A 20,027-nucleotide genomic window follows, 5' to 3' on the forward strand; every position below is an offset into this window, starting at 1 on the left:
TCAGTGTTATATGGGGGGGAGATTCTCTAGAGGGTCCTGTCGATTAGTTCCTTTTTCTAATTCCTCTCTTTCCTGGTCTGGGCCCTTTTTCTTTTTCCTAGTAACAGGCTGATTTCTCATATCCGACAGGCAGCGTATTCTGATTCCTCCTTCAAAAAGGGGTTTTGTTCTTTACATATAAATTCAAAGTCTGACAAGCCCAATCTTTGTCAGACCCCTATTTTGGTCAAAATAATGATTTTCCCTGTAGTGGCTCTCTAGGCTGTATCTGTATACAGTATTTAAACATCTTTTCCCTGTTCTTTTTCCTGGTTTTGGGATCATTTTTCCCTGTCCTTCAACTTATACGCTAACCACCACCGATTACGGTATTTGATGAGGGTGTTCTTGCTTAGAGTCCCTCTCAGTTTCCCAGCGATATCTCTCCGATATGCTAATATACATCCTAAGGGAGTTTTCTTAGGTATCTCATTCCCTTATGTTCCCCCCATTACTCTGTTTTCTACTGATTCATATACACACAATGAGGGGGAACGATGGTTGTGCTTGGAGGATCATACAAATTAAATCAATGTCAAGAGCAACGAGCGTCACCTTGATTGGTCAGCCACTGAGCAGCTCTGCCACCCAGGGGAAAGTGCTCGTGCCTTGCACCATCAACTCTGCAAATCTGCTGGTTAAACAGCTGTAAACTGTATCACAAGACTGAGATATTCTGTTCTACTTATTGTACGCTCTTTGCATTGTAGAAAAAGGAACAAGCACTTGAACAGCACAGAAGAGGAAGTATCAATAGGTTTTGTGCTCTTTGATTGTGCACTGTACTGCTTACCATCAGCGTTTGGCATGCCAATCCTTCACAGCACTAAAGCAGGTAGAGTTGTGAGTCTCGAGTAAAAACGGGTAGGTAGGAATCTGACAGGAGCCACAAGATAGCATTTCTCTAAAAACCTCATGACCATGTCAGTGTATTCAGTCAAAACCGACAGATGAATCTTGTGGCAGAAATGGCGTCATGAAATAAATACAGTATGTTACACAGGATTAAAATAGAACATTTTACTAGTTATTTCAAAGAATAGATTCTTTTTCTTCCATCATTCTTGTCTGTACGTTCAGACTCCAGCTAAACTCCAAACAGATATTCTTTTTTTGTTAGGTACCAAATCCAAATATGCCAAGGTAAAAGATTTAGGATAAAGAAATACCCGATCTTTTTGTTCCTCACATGGTAGGCTACGTTGCATTTCTCATGCCTAAAACAAGTACTGTCACTCAAAATATTTGGTCAGAAACCTCAAGTTGAAAAGGAGGTATTTGACAGAAATGTCACATTTACATCAGCATAACATGCGAACAGCTTCTAAAGACAAACACTAAAAGAAGTTTCCTGTAGGAGAACCTGTGCAAGGGGAAAACAGACAAAATCACAGTAGCGCAAGTCCATTTACTACCAGAGCAGAGCCAACAACAATCGTCATCCAGGTCTCGAGGTAAAACTTAACTATAGGGACAGAAAAAGAAGGGTGATACCAGTCTTTTCCTCATTAATTGCACACATTTATCAGTTGACTTTTCCAAACTTTCAAGAGGTATTGGTATTGTTGTCACAGCTAGTTTGATCTCATCCTGAAGAAAAAGTTGGTATAACATAACAGGACACTTTTCTCGTGTGAATATACACTTTTCTTTTTTCTCCCCTCTCCACCCCCACAGTATTTCACTGGAGAACAAAAGTTTGCTCTGTATTGCTAATTCTTTACAGGTATTACTTGGTAGTTATGAACGGCAGCATCTCTCAGCTCCCTGCTTAAGTTGTAAAATGACACGTTCCCTACTTCAAGTGAATGAGCAGAAATAAAAAGCAGCTGCCAGTAATTTATATAGTGTATTTTACAGCTAATATTTACTTCAAAGATTCTGAAACAATTCTCTCTCTTCTGACAGCCTATGCCCTTCACAGCTGCATTTACACATATTAGCCTTGGAAAAATGTTCACTTTTTATTCCCTTCACTGTGATCCATTTGTCTTACAGCAGGTTTACATTTGAGTGGAATGGAGTTTGTACCATTTAACCCAGCAGCTAGCTGGGCTTGAAAATCTATCTATCTCCTTCCTATTAATTACTTTTTATGCCTCTTTCGGTCTCATAGAGTCCTGTATCATTCTGGTTTATTTCAGAGGAATATAGCCATAGGATGACAATTATTGATGGATCATAAAAACTGGAGCTAAAAGACCGTAAAAAGAAGAAAACATAACTGATGTGGGGAGAGATGAAAAGATGAAAAACTGACTGGAGAAGAAAATTGGAATGAGCTAATTCACAAAAGAAAATGAATAAACCATGGACAGGTAGCTCCGAATAAGATTAATTGCTACACATTTCCTTCCCCTTTACAGTTTTTACCGTATTTAATCAACTATTTCACAGTTCTGCATAAATACGCTGTACTCTTACAAATGCTATTTCCACCCTTATCTAAGTTTGCTACTTCAGCACTGGTTGAGATTCTCTGCGTCCATGAACTGGCTATATCGCTACTGACTTTGGTAATGCTACTCAAATTTAAACCAGCCGAGGATTTGCTCCATTGACTTTCATGGATTTATTTTTAATTTATTCCTTTGAGCTCAGAGTCGAGAGCTCTGGATGTAAATCTTGAACATAAATAGACACTTTCCAAATCTAAACAGTATAGCCACAAGTACCAGTACAGGAAAAACAAGCTAGGCATGTATGGAACTGTCTGAAAAGTTAACCAAATGTTGCTGTGCATATATTAGTAGTTTACCATTTATTAAACAACAAATCAAGATAAAAAAAACCAAAAACTAACAAACTTAAATGAAGTATTGTTTAGTGAAACGTGAGCCTGTCAAAATAGTTGGGGAGGACAATTAATTGGTACAAATGTGAGTGCAAATTTTGTTTTTTAAACTTTAAAGCATGTCATTTGTAGTATACAACATATGTGCACGATACAAATTTCATACGTTTTCTTCAGTGACAATAAAAAGTGCAGTTCGTTATAAACTGAAGTAAAAATCAAAATTAAAAAAAAATAAAATAATCACAGTTTTGTCATTGGTATGTGAAGGTTATTCCAAGGGCCCATCCAGAGTTCCTCTTCATCTGACTGTGTGTGTTCACTGTGAGACTCCAAGGGCTCTTTTACGTCCTCGTTATCAACAACAGATTCTTGCTCTTCTGTGCTTTTCATTTTGGGGCCACCTGGCTTCGTTACTATGTTTTCGGCCCCTATAGAGGAAGCAAATGAGACGCTACAAGGTCTTGTGTTTATTTTATCACTAGAAGACGGTCCCTTTGACAACGTGTTCAGAGGGACGTTCTCCTCATGTGTCACTGCAAGCTTGTCCAGTTTCTTGAACTGTTTCCCAAGCCTCACTGGAGATGTCACTTTTAAATTATTAGCAAGGCAAACACGACGGGTTCTGACAACAGAGCCGTTCTGTGCAATGTAGATGTTACCATTGACGTTGCTTTGAATATTGGGGTTGTTAAGACGATTCCTCTGGCTGGAATCAGGAGCGCTGTCTTCTCCAGTAGAGCTGGTCTCGTACTCCGGGTCAACGATCAGCTTGATCCTTTTCTTTCTGGCCCACTGTTTGACAGCAAATAGAAACATTATTAAATCTCAGTGTGATTTCTTATGGCTTTTTGTCTTTTTTCCAATCTATCTCATCTTTTATCTAGACATTTCATGTGAAATTTTGACTCGCTCTTCTGTACCACTCCTTTTATATTGTACACTGGTTTATAACTCTTCTGATTACCACTGCCATATATGACTGAAGCTTCAACACACCAACAATTCCTTGTACTTGAAAGTTATAAGAATGAACTCAGCTTGTGAACAGCACCGTGTCACACAGATGGCATAAAACAAGATATAAAAGGTATAAAGGTATAAAAACTTCAAGCGGGGGGTGGGGAAGTGGGTTCTAAAGATGCATTCAGCTCTGTTGCCGTTAAGTCAAAGTGCATCTTCTTTTCAGAACTCTGGGTACAAAGACATTACTTTGAGAGCAGATTTCTCTATATCAGTATTAGTAAACCAGTCATATTTCAACAAAGCAATGTGTTTGTCTTACATATTAAAAACAACAGCACTGGTGTCCCTTTCTAATTGAAATCGGAAGGCACTTAGAAAAAGAAATTGGGTAAGTGATGCTTTCAATAAAATACTGTACTAAGGGGTAGTATATGCTTGGGAAGGTCTTGGAAATTTTCTTAAAGAGTTAAAGCAAATAACTTCCAAGTTGCAGTGAGTTGGTGCTAACAGTGATGAAAAAAATTCCCATTACTTAATTCTAAGTGTCTCCTTGGAATACCCTAAAACAAGCTACTACTGTTGAATTACTAATGAAAACACTTGTTTTTTTTAAGGCAGCAGATACCATCATGACAGGCTCCCACATCAACACACATGCATGCACATAAGAAAAGTCAGTTTTTAGAAAAAGAAAATCATGCCAGGTAAGAATGGGTGATAATTCTTGAGCTTCTATATACTTTTATACTTCACAGAAACTACTTGTAGGGATATCTGTTTGTTTCTGATAAAGTCATATAATTTTCTTTGCACGGGCAAATGCCAGTGGATGAAAGGACTAACTAGTTTAAATGGGATCTACATGAAAGTACTGTGTGCGACCTGACTCTGTGCTATGGGGGAATACAAGAAAGTGAGCAATCGTAAATCTAGTTCACGTCTCAAATGAGTCCAAGTCCAAAGCTGAGAAGTTACTACCACAATTTATTGCTCAATATCATACCCAACTACCAAAGTGTCATTAATGTTCAAACACCCTTCTCTAACAGAGACTTCTTGGCAGAGCTTTGGTGAATATGGCAGAAGTTGTACTATCTTAAAAGTAAGGCTAATCCATTACTGCCTCAATGCATTATTATTATTATTTTTATTTTTAATTACTTATCAGGATAAATGGTTGAGAAACAGTTCTATGGGTTTTGATAAAAAGCAGATAAATTATAGATAGCTTGTGTGTATATAAAGCTCTCACGCTTTGCTGTCAGAATGGATAAGAGCACCATGAAGCAGTACATCATGCAGTAGGGCTTGTTTCCTATTAGTGAATTCAAAGGCTCCTTTGAGTTATAAGCAATGGAAATCCCTCTGATGTAATCAAGATCATTCTAGGCAGAAGTGTGCTGCTTAAAGTGCTATAAGATTTCCTTACTGAATAGCATTAAATACTGCAGATTTTGAAAGATAAATACCAATTTTGAAAGGTAAATACCCAAATATTGAACATAGGTGACAGTTACCTGGTCACCTTCACCAATAGTCTGCCATTATGCTTCTCAAACTTTTAAACAGACTTTTGTTGTTGTTTTTTAATTACAACAAAACAAAACAAACATACTATAAAATGGAAGGGCAGAAGGTTGGAATTAGAACTCATTTCTTTTTCTGACCAAGTTCACTTCGTACACCCACCTCTAGACTTCTGCCTTTTACATCACTGATACTTGAATCTCACAACTCAGAAACAGTTTAATCCCAGTGCTGCAAGTAATACTCAGCAGGTATGGAAATCCTGCTTTCCTGCAATTTTAGTCTCCACCCTGGAGACGGGGTGAAGTTTACAGCTGAGAGCTTCAGAAGTTTAGCAAATGCTTTCGTGGTAAGGAAATGTAAATATATGACATTTAAGTCTCTTGTTCTTCAACATTTTGCAACTTCTCCTTCCTCCAAGCGTCACCGTGTAACACAGACAAAACCTGTGTGAGCACAGGGCTCTTAACAGGTTTGTGCTGTCAGGTTTGTCAAGCTATCCATCACAGTTAATGCAAAATGTAACACATCTTGGCATCACTATATGCGTAATGCTAAAAGGATTAAACGTAAGAATTAATACAATGCTGTATGACTTAAATCGGGAGAGAAATCTGTCCTGCCACTGCTATGTGAAAACTAATCTTTCTGCACCCAGCATTCTTCAGAAGAATTACATTAGTTTGGTAGTCCACAGTTTTGTCCTTAAGGCATAAAAAACTGCAAAGCTTAAGCAATAAACTTTGTGTATTTCATTTTGGTTATCTCTAGTCAAGTATGTATTGTTTAGGAAAGACCACACAGAAGGCACAGCAAACAAGATCACTCCTTCTTGCAGAACATCCACCTACTGTTGTTCCTTTTTAAAAGGATGTAGAATCACCAGCAGTCTCAGATTCTGTAACAGCAGTGTCAAGGTTGTCATCTGATTGAGACTGACTTTGCTCTTGGGATCTCTTTTTTATTTTCTTTCTTTTCACATTGGTGTCAGAACTCTGAGTCTCAGTATCAGGGGAAGTAGCAGTTTTGCCAGAAGTGGCGCTAGCTGTGTTTTTTATCCCTCCGGTACCTTTAGAATTTTTCCTTTTGCTTCCATTCTTACCAATAGCTTTCTCCTTGTCACTGCCGCTATTATCTGCATCAACTTCTTCTGCACTTTCATCCTCATTATCCCCACTGTTAACACCCGATTTCCTTCTCTTGTCTTCTTCCTTAGCAGCATTTTTAGCACTTTTTGCATTTGCAGATGTTCTAGAAACTGTCTTATTCTTCGTGTTATCTGCTGTCTTATCAGGGCTTGCACTGACTTGCTCCGTATCTGCTTGCTCATCTTCTTCCGAAACCTCTTCTATCGTGTCTTCTATTTCAAGGCTGGCTGAGGAGGTTTTGCTCTTGTAGCTGGATCCTGATGTTTTCCTGTAGCTTGTACCTGATGCGTTCGAGCTGAACGATTTCTGGCTGGATCGCCTTGTTCTGCCACGAGAGCTACTTCCCCTACTTTTTGTACTTGACCTTCCAGTACTCCTTCTACTGCTAGAGTCACTAGTTCCTGATTTGCTGAATGAACTTTGAGTAGATGAGCTCTGTGACAGGCTATCGTCTTCATCGCTGTCAGACTCTTCCTCATCACCGTCCTCTTCAGAAGAGTCCTCCTCTGATTCGCTGCTAGAGCTGGATCCAGAGCCATCATCAGAATCCTCGATATCGTGCTCAGATTCCTCATCAGAGTCCACGGTACTTTCAGTGGCTTCATCTTGGTCCAGAGTTACTGTCAAATAGTCTTTATCTTCTGACTCTGACCCAGAGCTACTACTCTTTGCAGATGACTCATCTGAACTGTATTTTCTTCTCCTCTTCTTCTTCTTTTCATAATCACTTTCCTCATGTTCACTCTCTGCTGTGATACTTATTGAAACTCCTGACTTTGCTTCATCTCTTTCTTCCTCCTCTTCTCCTTCCGAACGCATTGCATCTTTGCTAGTGGGCTCTTGAAATTTTCTGGAGACACTGATGCGTTTTAACACATGATTTAGCTTTCTCATCGAAGGTCTGTCATCTGTTGATTTCTGGAAGTAGCTTCCCCTGATAATCATGCTTTTCTCACCATCCGCCTGGCGAGCTGACATCAACTTGGCGTAACTGGAATCTTTCCTACCACCTTTCACTTTCTGCAGAATCATTGGGAATATCTTTGCTTTCTTCCATGGAGAACGAGCAGACTCGCGTCTTCCTACTGGTTTGTGAGCACTGACTGCTACGCGACTTAAATGCATCACTGCTTTTAGTTTTCTCCTTCCCTGGCTGGTTCTATATGCTCTTCCAGAGCCATGCCTTAGATCCATCCCACCATCTAAAGGTCTAACTTCTATTTGAGCCCCTGCTCTCTGGCTTATACCTCTGCTTGAAGGACCTCTGCTTTGAATCATTCCCTGCAAATTACGAAAATGGAACTTGATTAAAATTGGAAAGATAATTATTATGAAAACCTGTACCCCCAAAGGAAATCAATGGGAACAAATGCAAAGCTTTTTTTCCAGCACCAAAACTAATGTGTTTTAGAATAGCTTATCACAGAAGTTATGGGGAAAGTTTAACTTTTAGAAGAGGCCGAAAATGCACAACTACCTTGCCTTGCCAGAGAAAGACGACTGGCTCACAAATGTTATCTCTTCTCATTTAATTTAAACCCATGTGATGGATTAAGAATCTAGTAATTACGAATATTACATTAAAAAAGTGAACCATTTCATCTCCTTTCTTCTGGCTGCCACTGACATTTTAAATTTTCTTTACATTCAGCTGTGAACTCTCTGATAAATTAGTTTAGGTGACTGACTTTCTCATTGGAAAATCACCAGTTATAGGCAGAATATTAGTTAATACTCCCTTCAGTTAACAATATAAAAGGGAATTACCCAAGGCTATGTGGACTTTTCATTGATGCAGAAATCAACGTGAAGGGAAAAAGCAATGTGAATATTAACAGAAACTTTGCAATTACTGTTTTATTTCTATAAAAAGGAAAAGAGGTGCTGATGCAAACATCAGCAGTCGTCTGACGATAATTAGGATTGGAAGCGTTGATTAGTTGGTCTATGTGCAATATTCTCAATACTGTAACCCATTTTATAAAAATCCATTCGATAAGGTTTACAGTTGCTTCAGCTTGCTGTGGAGACAGAATCATTGTGCCAGAGATGCTTACCTCTTCTGCTGTTGGTCCATGCGGACTATAGTAGTAGCCACCATCGTTCTCCACCATGACTTCCCCATACTCATCATACATCCCTGAAGGAGACAACAAGCGGCGGCGGCTCCCGTACTGAGGCAGTTCATACCTGGCAAAAACACCACCAGCTCTTTGTAACAAATGCATACTAACACCCCTAAATGACGTTACTTTCTTCACTTACTATCTATTTTTTCTCCTTTACCATTAAGAAGGATATTTCATTTTTGTTGTTTTTACATCAGCAGTAGTGCAACCTATTGGAACCAGCCATAAGCCACTACAACTGGAGGAAGCTCAAACTGCCAGGTCTCCAGAATCTCCCATGTGCAATAAGCCTTACTTCCAGATACTTATTATTTTTAATTAACTTCACTGGGGGATGAAAGAGTAGATTCCCTGGGATCAGTTCTGGAGAATCCCTGCAATCTTGAAAAAAATATGCAATTATCTCTGAACTGACTGCAGTCAAAATGTCTTTATCCAAATGATGTTACATGCTCTGAGGTAAAATTAGCTTCCTAAAAGTAGCTGTGGGTTATATAACATCCATTTAAGGTTCAAGAAGTTAGTTTTGTTGTTAGCACACTTAGTCGTGGATGCAAAGATTAAAGTAACCCTGGGGCAAAGGGAAGTCTGCAGATCAGGTGCTGTAATAACAAACATCACCAACCTTGACAAGCAGCATTTCAAAAATATACAGGAAAAGTGAAAATATACCCATGCTCATAACTGTAGTAATCTTGCCCATAGTATTCCTGCCCTGGATCAATTCCAGACTCCATACTTAATTCCTGTCAAAAGAGAAACATGGATTGAACGCACAGTTACACACGATATGAAAAAGATACAAAGTGCAAAAAAAATCAACCCAACAAAACCAGCAACCCAAAAAGAACTAATAATTAGAACAACACAATGAGAAGTGAACACGAGCCTTAAATGACCCCTTCTCTGGTGTACTCACTGGGAGTGACTGCTCTAAGTCAGCTAAACACTGACACTGAACTGAATTCAGTGCTAATGAACTGTCATTTCTTGAGCCTCCCTGAAAGGAAAAATCCGGTGTTCAAGTATTAGGGCTATTTTACTTATATGCTTTGTTCAGATTTCTTTCTTAATGTTTGTAACCTACAAAAACATCAGTGTGTTCTTAAGTTCTTTTCACACGTTATTGGCATTAGGCTGCTGCATGGAATGTCCCTGCACAGTGAAGAGCACGAAAGCTTTGCTTTAGGCAAGAGATGCATCTTGTCTCCGTCACACACTTCCAAGGGGGGAAATACCCTGTCCAATTAAACTGAAGGTGCTTCTGAACATCCTGTTGTTGCTTACAATGGCTGTAGAAACAGTCCCCATTCTCCACCATTGATAGCAAAATCTCACAAAAGTTACACTTGCTCTATTGCTTATACTGGGAGTGACACAGGATCTAAAAGATTTTATAGAGAAAGTTCTGTATTAATAAACCATCACTTCACAGCAGTGTTAATGCTTTCATTATCTTGGCAGGCCAACTGCTTAGTTCATCTCTAGGTATAATAATCAATTATGACTTGACTGGCATCTGAAAAAACAGAGCACAGCTGGATATCAAGGAACTGCACACAGTACTTGAGGGGCAGACTCACAATACCAAGCAGAGGGAGATGACTGACTCCCCGCTCCTGCTGGCCACTCTATGTTTGATACAAGCCAGGATGCCACTGGACTTCTTGTCCACCCAGGCACACTGCTGGCTCATATTCGGCCAGCACATCTGTTCAAGCCACAAGCGGCCAAAGTATCAAACAGCAGTGTGTATTGGGTATTTAATGAAAACTGCATTGATGGGTTAACAGTGTTAGGACGTTCCTTTTCATCTAGGACAGTCAGGAAAGGGGAAAGATGAGTTATAATTGGAAAATGACGTAGAAGTCGTCTAAAAAGTTACTGAGTAATTAAGACATGAAAAGCTGCAGTACCTCTGGTCTGAGAAGGGAAGGTCTCAGCAACTGCTGTTGCTGTAAAAGAAAACCAGAGAGAGTTTTGTTAGGCAGCATCAATTAAGAAAGAAATCTTAAGAACAAAAGTCCTTCACAATATTTCGTACGCAGGCACTTGAATACCTCCAAATTCAGCAAGCAGCAGAAAAACACTATGCATCTACTATGGTAACTTGATTTCATAGTGCACTATTTTACTTAATATGAAATTGATTTTCTGTTTATGCGGTGGTCCTCTAAACTATCTGACTCAAAAACCCAAGAGAATTATTGCATTGTGTGTTGGGAACCACTCTCCTCTGAAAATTTGGGGAGCACTGTGTCAGCCAAGTTCCTTGGCCAAAGCTGAACTGTGGGAGATGGGGAAGATCTGTATCTGAATTAAGAGATACAAATCAGCTTTGCAAAGGGAAGACAAATCACAGTACAACAGAACAAATCTGCCATTTGTAAATCTAAATAAGGAGCTGCAGACTCCAGAGGCACATCCTAAAATTAATCAGTGCTCATCAGTAAATATCAACCATCAGGATGGGAATGTGCTTTGGAGGACTTACTGAACGAGTTCATTTAGGAAATTCTCCATGTTATTAATCGCTAGAAAAATGATTCTATGTGGGGAAATATTGGTGGTAGATGGGTGGCTGCACTGCATGATCCTGGAGGTCTTTTCCAATGTGGGTGATTCTATGATTCTATGATTTCTATGAAAAAAAAGAAGATGCTGTAAGGACAGACTGCACTGGGTTGCAGAAAAGGCCCATGCTGAACCCATGCAGTAGGCTGCAGCAGATGATTCAACCTGCTGCTCTAAAACATGAAAAGCAATGGAGGCAATTCCCTAGGAAACGTTTTGGCAGTCTGTCAAGCAGCAATCCTCCATCCTGGAGGTTATGTTTGTGCCACAGAGTTTACCAGCCACCGGTGCATCTACGCTTCCTGAATGCATCCAGTCTTTATGAACTACTTTGGCCTCTAAAACATCCACTGCTTCACAACACAGGCTGTATGGGAAAAGTCTGCTGATAAAATCGGTAATTTAAATGTAAGCACGGAACAGCCTTACCTCTTGCTGTGCATATCCTCGCCTTGAGATCAGAAAAAGAAAAAAACCACATTAGTATACTTCTGTTTGACTATACAGAGATGCATACTAGCATTCCTTCTGAGAGAGGTGAAACGATAATGTGATTAGAAATATTACTAGCAAGAAAATAAATGCATATCTGCAATACAAAATATGTCTGTCTTGAGATTTGCTCTGTACATACAACATGTTGCAGGAGGAAGGCTGGTGAATCTTTGGGATCTTTTCTTGCTTTAGATTGCAAATGAATGAGAAGAAATCCCTAATCCCCAAAAGTCAGAAAGCCAGTGCACCTGGTGCAACACAGCAAAGGGGAGCTGAGTAAATAAAGGTTCAACAAGCAAAGGCTTTGATTTCCTTCTGTTCTCAGAAGATATCCTGCCAAGTCACCTTCCCTGTTGTCTTTGAGTCCTAGAAAGACCATCTACAAAGAGACTGTCCTTTCACATACCTTTTTTAAGCAGTGAAACAGTTCCTCTTCTACTTCTGGACTTATCTACAGTACAGAAATTGGCCTGAAGCTTCTATTAGTAATTTAACTATGTTATTATAATAATTACACATTTCCTAACACTTGCTCAGCGGGGGGGTGAGTGGTATTATTTGTGCTATCTATGATTATTGCGCCACTGGCTTTGTGCTGTTGATCTCTGGAAATTTCTTTGCTCATTTGAGTTCATTTTCTTGCCGCCATTCATCTGCATGACAAATGCACTCATATCTATCGAGGTCTGTATCTTCACATTTTGAGCCAGAAAATTAAAATGATTAAGAATGGCAAATGGCAATTTAAGCCTTTGTATCATTGTTGTTGTTTTAAATTATTATCATTTTTAAGAAGGGAAGAATGAATGTTCAAAAGTTTGCTGAACTAAACATACTGCACAGGCAACAGTCTTGGGGAATCCATTAATTACACTTGAGCAAATGAAAAAGAACAGAGTATGAGTCCTTATTATTCTTTACTGTTATCTCTAAAGTTTCCTATTAATATTCAACACATGGAATTTATTATCAGCATTAAATTAACGTTGTCGCCCATATGATATGAAACTGAAGAACAACCGCAATGAAGATCACAAGATGAGATGTGACTTCTCAAAGCCCGCTTGAGCGACACTGTATTTAGCTTTCACATCACCTACAGCAATCTCCAGAAAAAGATTTTGTGTTGCACAGGGGGTAAACAAACCTATTCATCTTAATTGCTCTCAAGTAGTCACTATATTGCAGATTAAAGTTTTAATATAAGGATTTATAATTCAGTTGTAATTTAACTTTCTTTGAATTATCATCACAGAATTGCTGACATTTCACTTATTTATAATTTCTTGTGTCCAGGATTAGGAAAAAAAAAAAAAAGAAAAAAAAAAAGTCCGTTTACTCAATACAGCACAAGGAACTACACTGACTAAAAAGCAAATGTCAGAATGACATCATTTGTTTCCAGGAAGGAACTTACAGTGCCCCTCCACTGAGGGAGGAATTGCTTCTGGATAAACATGAGCAGTCAAGACTTCATGGCAGTCAGTCTGAGAGAAAGCAAGAATGCTACACCTGTGATGTTGTAGGATAACACACCAGCTACTGCGCATCCATGGGATTTAATGAGAGAGATGAAACAGGAGTGGATTTACATGTAGAAAGGTGGCAGCCTTTCATAGGACTGCGCTGCTAACGCATTGCGCTGCAACGCTGCGCTGTGTTAATGGAACTGTGGTTTGCCTAAAGCAACAATTTCCCCAATTACTGACATCCCACCATGCTTCTGCCATTTCATACTTTTTATCTATTTTCACCTATAAGAATTAATCATAAAACTCCAATACTGCAGCTACTAATCAGTGGAAGCAAGTGCTTATCAATTTGCTCTGAGTTTTAAAATGGAGGTTTCCCACAGTTTATAACTTGAACCTGAAGAGAAGATGAATCTGAAAGGGAGGTAAGCATTAACGTTACTGTTTGATTTCAGATGTACAAACAGTTCAAAGGGAAGAAGAAGGGAAGAAGAGTTCTCTGCAGAAGCAACCTCTGTCCCTGCTTGGAACTCTCCCCAGCCATACTGTTGATAGAAGGACCAGAGTTCTGTCAAGGATCACAACTGTCTGTGATTAACCAAATCTGACATCTCAAGGAGGGGTATAAGCTTATATATGGTCAACTTTTTGTCAAGTAGCATACTGTCCATAGCAACTCATAGTGCAGCAGAACAGCAGCAGCGTTCAGACTATGGGATGGAACTTCCCTGGCATGGGTTAAAGTACAAGCTGTTGGTATCATTCTTTCCCAGTCTAATATAATTATATGTATTTTATTTATTTTTCATTCAATAAAGGCTATTCAAGAAATCAGCAGGAGAACCACAGTTGCTTCAATTGCAGACAATAATAAATTAGGTTTCATAAACTCTTCAAATTAATAAGGGCTTCAAGAATGAGAGAAAGTAGGTGTTCCTCATTAGCGAAGAGCAGATTACAGTGACCCCAGCAGGCTCTTCTAAGACTGAATGGATGAAAACAAACATTTAAAGAGGAGCTTTGGTGTGATGTCCGACCTTTCTGCCTAAGGAATGCCACAAATAATTGTAGCGGAATAAAATCCTTGAAGTTTACCTTCTGAATTAATAAACATCTGCGGATCTACTGCGTGACACTGCGCACTGCAAAACTAGGCTGCATTTATCCACTGCTTCAGTAGTTGATGAGATGAGCATCACAAAGGTATCCATTAAGGATGTGAAGTAGGAGATGGATACTTAAATGCGGATCAGTGATGTAAGAGTTGATCCACTGTGATCCACTTTGGCAAAGAAGGAAATGAAACTCACAAGTTGAACCAACCTAACGTTCATTTAAATGCCTGAATTACTTTTACTTACCATGTGTTTCAAAGGACAAGCTAATTTAGTAAAATTCACAAATTTAATGTAAAAGTGTTACTAGATGACTGTGAGCAAAAAAGACAGTAAGTAAATTACAGGACTTTTTGCAAGTACTTGAGAAATCTTCACTTGGTGACACTAATTAGAGTGACTTTATTACGTTTTAAGAAGAGCAAGTTGTCTTAGCTGTGAAGTTCGCAGCGTGAAAGTTAAAAAGAGACGTCAATAACATGAACATGCAAAATAAAAACAACAACTCTCTGTACATGAAATCATTTACAAAATAAAAACATTAAACATGCAGTTACAATGTAAAAAATGCAATGGAAGGCATGATGCAAGTGACACAAAGGAAAACAGCTGAGTTTAGTGACAGGTCAACAGAATACCCTTCTTCAGACTTGGGAAATGCAAATGTGAGCTAAAAGAAAGCATGCCAGCATAGCAGAGCACTGTGCCATCTCCCATGGAATACAAAGATGTATTACTGTAACAACTCGGTCTCACTATCGCTGAGCCCACTTGCTACCGGTACTCGCTTTCTTTGAAGTCCAATATTTGACTATTATACTCCTCCCAAATAGTTCGTCTTATGTGCAAAGCAAGGAATTCCCATTACTGCTACAGGAAAATCACTCTGCTTACTGGTATGACCCACAGCGAGGGCAGCTTAATGTATAGCAGTTATCAAGCCCTCTGCCACCTTTGGCTGGACCTTCTGAACAGATGGACAGCTCTCCCCGAGGCTTTTAGGTAAACAGACTTAAGAAACAACATCATTGATGCAGTGCTGAGAAAACAACGTGTAAAATGACACATTACAAATTTCTGAGTCAACAGGTAAGACCAAGTCTTTCAATTTCAGGATTAGGTAGGGAGTAGTAATAGACAGCAGGGAAACAGAAAAATTCTGCATTTCTAGAGTCTGTGGCAGATACCACGTGCTGCATTAGAGTCCTTGCGCTCAAAACGTTACATGCAGAGAACACTGAACTGAAAACATTACAGTGCTGTCGACTGAGATGGAAAGCGTTTCTCAAGCTCCTCCACAACACAGCTCAAGTTGCCGTTCTGCTGGTTGCCTTCAGCTGCAGCCTCGGGAGTCGGCAGCTCTGGCGTTGCGACTGGTTTGAGCTTAGAAACGTGCTTGGGCAGAACATGGTTTTTGTCTATTTGGCTGTACATGTTGGCCACAGACTTTTCAATCGCTGCTAAGTTCTGAATGTTTTTAAGAATACCTTTCAGCTCCCTACGGGGAGGCGGCTCTGGCACTGTGGCCGGTGATGGGACAGCTGGCTGTCTGGCAGGGGATTTTGAATGCATTGCAGGGGAAAGGCGTTGGGCACTAGGAAGAGATGAAGAAGAAGGAATAGAAGCAGGGGGCAGAGTTGGAGGATGGGGTGGCAAAAGAGGAGGAGATGGAGGCGGAGGAGGCAGTAGAGGAGGAGGGGGTGGGGGAGTTTTAGGTGGGTCTGGAATGTTTTCTGTAACTTCTCCTTTGGTTTGAGGAGCTAGGAAACTTTGGCAAATGGGTTTCTTTATCCTAAAAGATGGAGGAGTTGGCTTGCGAGTTGGCGGAGGAGAAAGTTCTTCAGGACAGTCATGGTGAGTGATGATTACAGAGGGGACCGCAGAGTGCTCCGGCTCAACTACTTCACAAGGTGTTGGAGAGGACAGAGGAGAAGAGTGAAGGCAAGGAGAAGCAACCGCACTTTTGGGAGATTGCTCTAGCACATTATCTCTTTCTTGCAAACAGATGCTGTGTGTTGGTGAACGGGTGGATTTGACATCGGGAGACTTCACTTGCTTCATTTCCTGCAAAGCCTGCTGCTCAAATTGTCTCGCCTTCTCTTTTACAGTTAACGTTGGGCCACTTATTTTTTGAAATAGCGGACTGCTAATATCAGCTCCGCTGTGCCCATTTTCAGTTCCTTCATTCTCTGCTTTGAGTCTTTCCTGTTGCCATTGAATGGGGTCCATGATAACCGGCCTGCTCAGAGAACCAGGTGCGTGTCTCTTAGTAACGTGAGCTGGTACTGTCCACGCACGGTGACTGCCTCCCAAAGAGGCATCTCTCAAGACTAACTGCATAGGAGAAAGAGTATCTAGGGCATCGCTTCTTTTTCGCAGTAACCCAGCAGCAGCAGGACTCTGAGTGACACCTTCCACATACAATGGGTTTTGAGTAGTTAGTGGATTCTCATCAGATAAGAAAGTAATGTTACTTGAAGATTTGGGGAGGTTATTGTTCAATGATCCATTGATATTAGATTGCTTGTGAGCCTCAATAGCACGGGAAGCAAAGCTGCTTATAACTCTCTGCCGATCTCCTTCTTCTAAGACTGACTTTTTTCCCCTGCTTTGTTGGAAATGGTAGAGAAGAAAAAGACTTGAAAGAAAAGAAGATAATCACATGTAAGGAAACATGCATGGACACAGATTTTTATGAGAGAGAAAAAAATAACTTATTATATGAATCACAGCCATAACATTACTTCCAGCAAACTACAGCTATACAACAGAAAAGAAATACTAGACTACTGGGCAAGACATTTACTTTTCATATCTTCATTTGGGAGGAAGGACTTGCAGTGGAGGAGTTATTAAAATCTTAGATTTTGGAAGTATCAAGGTCAGTATTGTACCCTGTCTGTACAGTGATGCAAATCATCAGTGCAACCTGGTATTTCTATGCAGTTGCTCTATGAGCACGTTTGTTTCCACCACTGACATGGCAGTGTCACTGTGCCATACAGCACAGAGCCAACAGAGTATATTCAAGGGAATTTTTAAGGTAAGCCTATTCTATAATAATTGCGTGTCACCCCTTTGCTATTGTATAGAAGTGTGTATGATTAAGCGGTCTGTAAGTGTGCCTGAGCTATCTTTTAAAGAGTGCCTATAGGTCATTCACAGAATTAGAACTGTCCTCCAAGCCAACATGAGCCTGAAACCGTGGCCACAGGAGAAGTCAGAAGTGCCCCCAGGCTCAACCGAAGCTCAGAGCTGTAAGGTGTAAGCCAAAAGGAGCTGGAGCCAGTCAGCATATATATGTGCTGCACTCCTGACCATTCTTCTGAGACTGATTTTTAAAGAATTGTCAGGACAAGCATTCAGTCTTGTTTTCACAATACCTGTATTGATGCAGAGGTATCAGTATATGTATAAATTTCATCTCTGCACTGTGTTAATCCGTGTGAAAAACACCTGTAATTTGACTACATTTAATTTCCACTCCAAAAGTACAATGCCTCACTGTTTCCCAGAACCTGTCTAGCACCCTGGAGTGCCTCTTTAACCTGCCTTCCCCAAATACTTCCAATACCACAAACTTATGAGCAAGTTTTAAGATGAGCAGTATATCAATATCAGCATCCTCAGTTTGTCCGCTAGAAAAGAGTGCCCTCAGAGGCCTGCTTTAAGTAACCCGTACCTGGGGCTGAATATAAACTTATTTCCCCCTTGATGTGTGAAAAACTGAAGACACTGGCCAGCTCCAGATAAAATGAAACCCATGTACTGCCTAACAGATGATTCCCCTTGTCAAAGTGACTCAAAATGCGTTTCCATTGCTACCATATAAAGATTAATTGTAACCAAACAGATCCCTATCTAGCATAGGGAAGTAAGAAAATGGCCTTACAAAGGACACCTACTCTGTAAGCTCTCTGGGAAATTCTAAATGTATCTTCAGGACAGACAGTGGGGAAAATATGACAGTGTAAGTGGACACGGTGGCTGAGTGGGTGTAAAGATTACCTTACCGCCTGTGTAGAATCTGTTTGCAGCTTCACTACTTTTGCCATTAGGTAAGATGCTTTGCTGTTACTCCTTGTGTTGTTCAATGCCACAGTGAAAAACCTTCACCTTTTCTTAAGTAACTGTGGCTAAAGTATATCATGAGACTAATGATACCCACAAAAAAAGCCATTCAAAATACCACTGAAACTATTTTTTTAGGGACTCTGAGCTGTCTCAACAGAACTGGAGTTAAAAAGCCCCACATTCACTAAGATTTGGGTCGTATTCTGTTAACCTCTGAAAAGAATGTGTAATAGAAAAGTTACAACACTTTCCATTTCTGCATGAATGTTGGAAGAAGAGGTTATTATTAGACCTCTTGGTCAGATTGTCCCATTAGGAAGATACCTGAGGGAGGGGCTCACTTCTCCCATTCACTGTAAATGAACAGCACCCAGCAAAACCATGGAGAGTTATACTAGTGCATAGCACAAACTTTTCCCCAAGCTCCGCAATTCTCCAAAAATCATTCTGCCTTTGGACAGAATATAATCATAAACTGTAGATAGCTGTTCAAGTGTACATCTGGATGAAAAATAATTGATTTCATGCTAATAATAAGCTAATTCTTCATTCTCAAACAGCGTGCTGTGAGATTGGTCAAGCATCCTCCATCTATTCACAGATGAGTGAAATAAACGATTCTGAACTTGAAGGAAGCCCTCCAGTAGAAAGCTCATGCAGGATGACATAACCTTTATGCTACTGGAACGGATTATTTCAAAAGCTTCTCAGCTCCTTCCTCGCTTCACCTGAGCCTTCTCACTTATGAGATTATCCTGAAATCACCTTCTGTTTATGTACAGGTATTTTAATCAATGAAAACATCAGCTCCCCAGAATGCTTATCTCCGTAAATTGAAAGACAAGCACACACCTTGTGAGGAATTACAAACATCAGACTAAAAGATTTTGCTTGCATCCAATTACATCTTAAGTCCATGAAGCGAGAGCAAATCTTTGTGCACGCACTCCGGACTTTATTTATTTAAGCTGGCGTGACTGTTTGGCTTTAGAAATAATACCTTTCAAGTTCAGCAATCATATTTCACCCCTACTTCCTACGAAAGGGATGAAGAGGCACACAGGTATTGGAACTTCACAGTAAATGTCTTTCCTGTACTTGATCAATGGACAAATAAAAAATGAGTTTCGGACTGCAAGGTTTTATGGGAAGTAAGGAAAGGAAAACTAGCATTTCTAGTAGCTATGAATATTAAGACAATGAAATGAGCTTACTTACTGATGCCTATGTGTCCAGACAGAGGAAAACGAAAATTATGAGACAAGGCAGATTTAAAACTAATGAGCTTGGTTCCATTTCATTTGCTATAAACACCAAATTAAGAAAACAAGACACAAGGCACTGCTGCAAATGAAGGATGACTCTGAAGACAACTGAAGGCAAGACAGATTTTACCAAAATTCAAGTAAAAAGTTAATTAAAGATACTCCCTAAGGAATAATTTCCTAGGTTATACCTATATGTGCCTTAAAACCAAATAACTGTCAGCAATAAATAAATAAAATCATTCTTGTTTGTATTGTATTATTGACTTCTTTAAACTCCTAAGAGCGTTTACTTAATTATAAAAGATTTTTCTTAGCAGATGTTTGATCAGTTCCTCAACGTAATGGATAACAGCTGTATGCAAAGCCATCAGGAAGAAGGGATTCCAAATACACCATCTTACTTCAGTGCTATGAAAACTATTTCTA

The 20,027-nt window shown here is 39.7% G+C and overlaps 1 protein-coding gene across 9 annotated transcripts in view; it reads right to left on the reverse strand.

Annotated features, from left to right (window-relative positions):
* Nucleotides 1-1,039: 1,039 nt before the first annotated feature.
* PCDH15 (protocadherin related 15) overlaps nucleotides 1,040-20,027 on the reverse strand; it is an 814,794-nt gene continuing 795,806 nt past the window's right edge. For 5 of the 9 annotated variants that reach the window (XM_032445309.1, XM_032445312.1, XM_032445311.1 and 2 more), the window contains 6 exons: nucleotides 11,607-11,628; nucleotides 10,520-10,558; nucleotides 9,276-9,349; nucleotides 8,532-8,664; nucleotides 6,178-7,755; nucleotides 3,527-3,628 (listed from right to left, as the gene is read on the reverse strand). In XM_032445309.1, the coding sequence (XP_032301200.1) occupies nucleotides 6,190-7,755; nucleotides 8,532-8,664; nucleotides 9,276-9,349; nucleotides 10,520-10,558; nucleotides 11,607-11,628 (1,834 nt within the window). In that variant the 3' untranslated portion in view covers nucleotides 3,527-3,628; nucleotides 6,178-6,189. Of the gene's footprint in view, nucleotides 3,629-6,177; nucleotides 7,756-8,531; nucleotides 8,665-9,275; nucleotides 9,350-10,519; nucleotides 10,559-11,606; nucleotides 11,629-14,641; nucleotides 16,898-20,027 lie in introns of those variants that run through there. The other 4 variants (XM_032445316.1, XM_032445315.1, XM_032445314.1 and 1 more) reach the window with 4 other exon arrangements.

Source organism: Coturnix japonica, chromosome 6 (genome assembly GCF_001577835.2).
Source record: "Coturnix japonica isolate 7356 chromosome 6, Coturnix japonica 2.1, whole genome shotgun sequence".
In the NCBI taxonomy this organism is placed as follows: domain Eukaryota; kingdom Metazoa; phylum Chordata; class Aves; order Galliformes; family Phasianidae; genus Coturnix; species Coturnix japonica.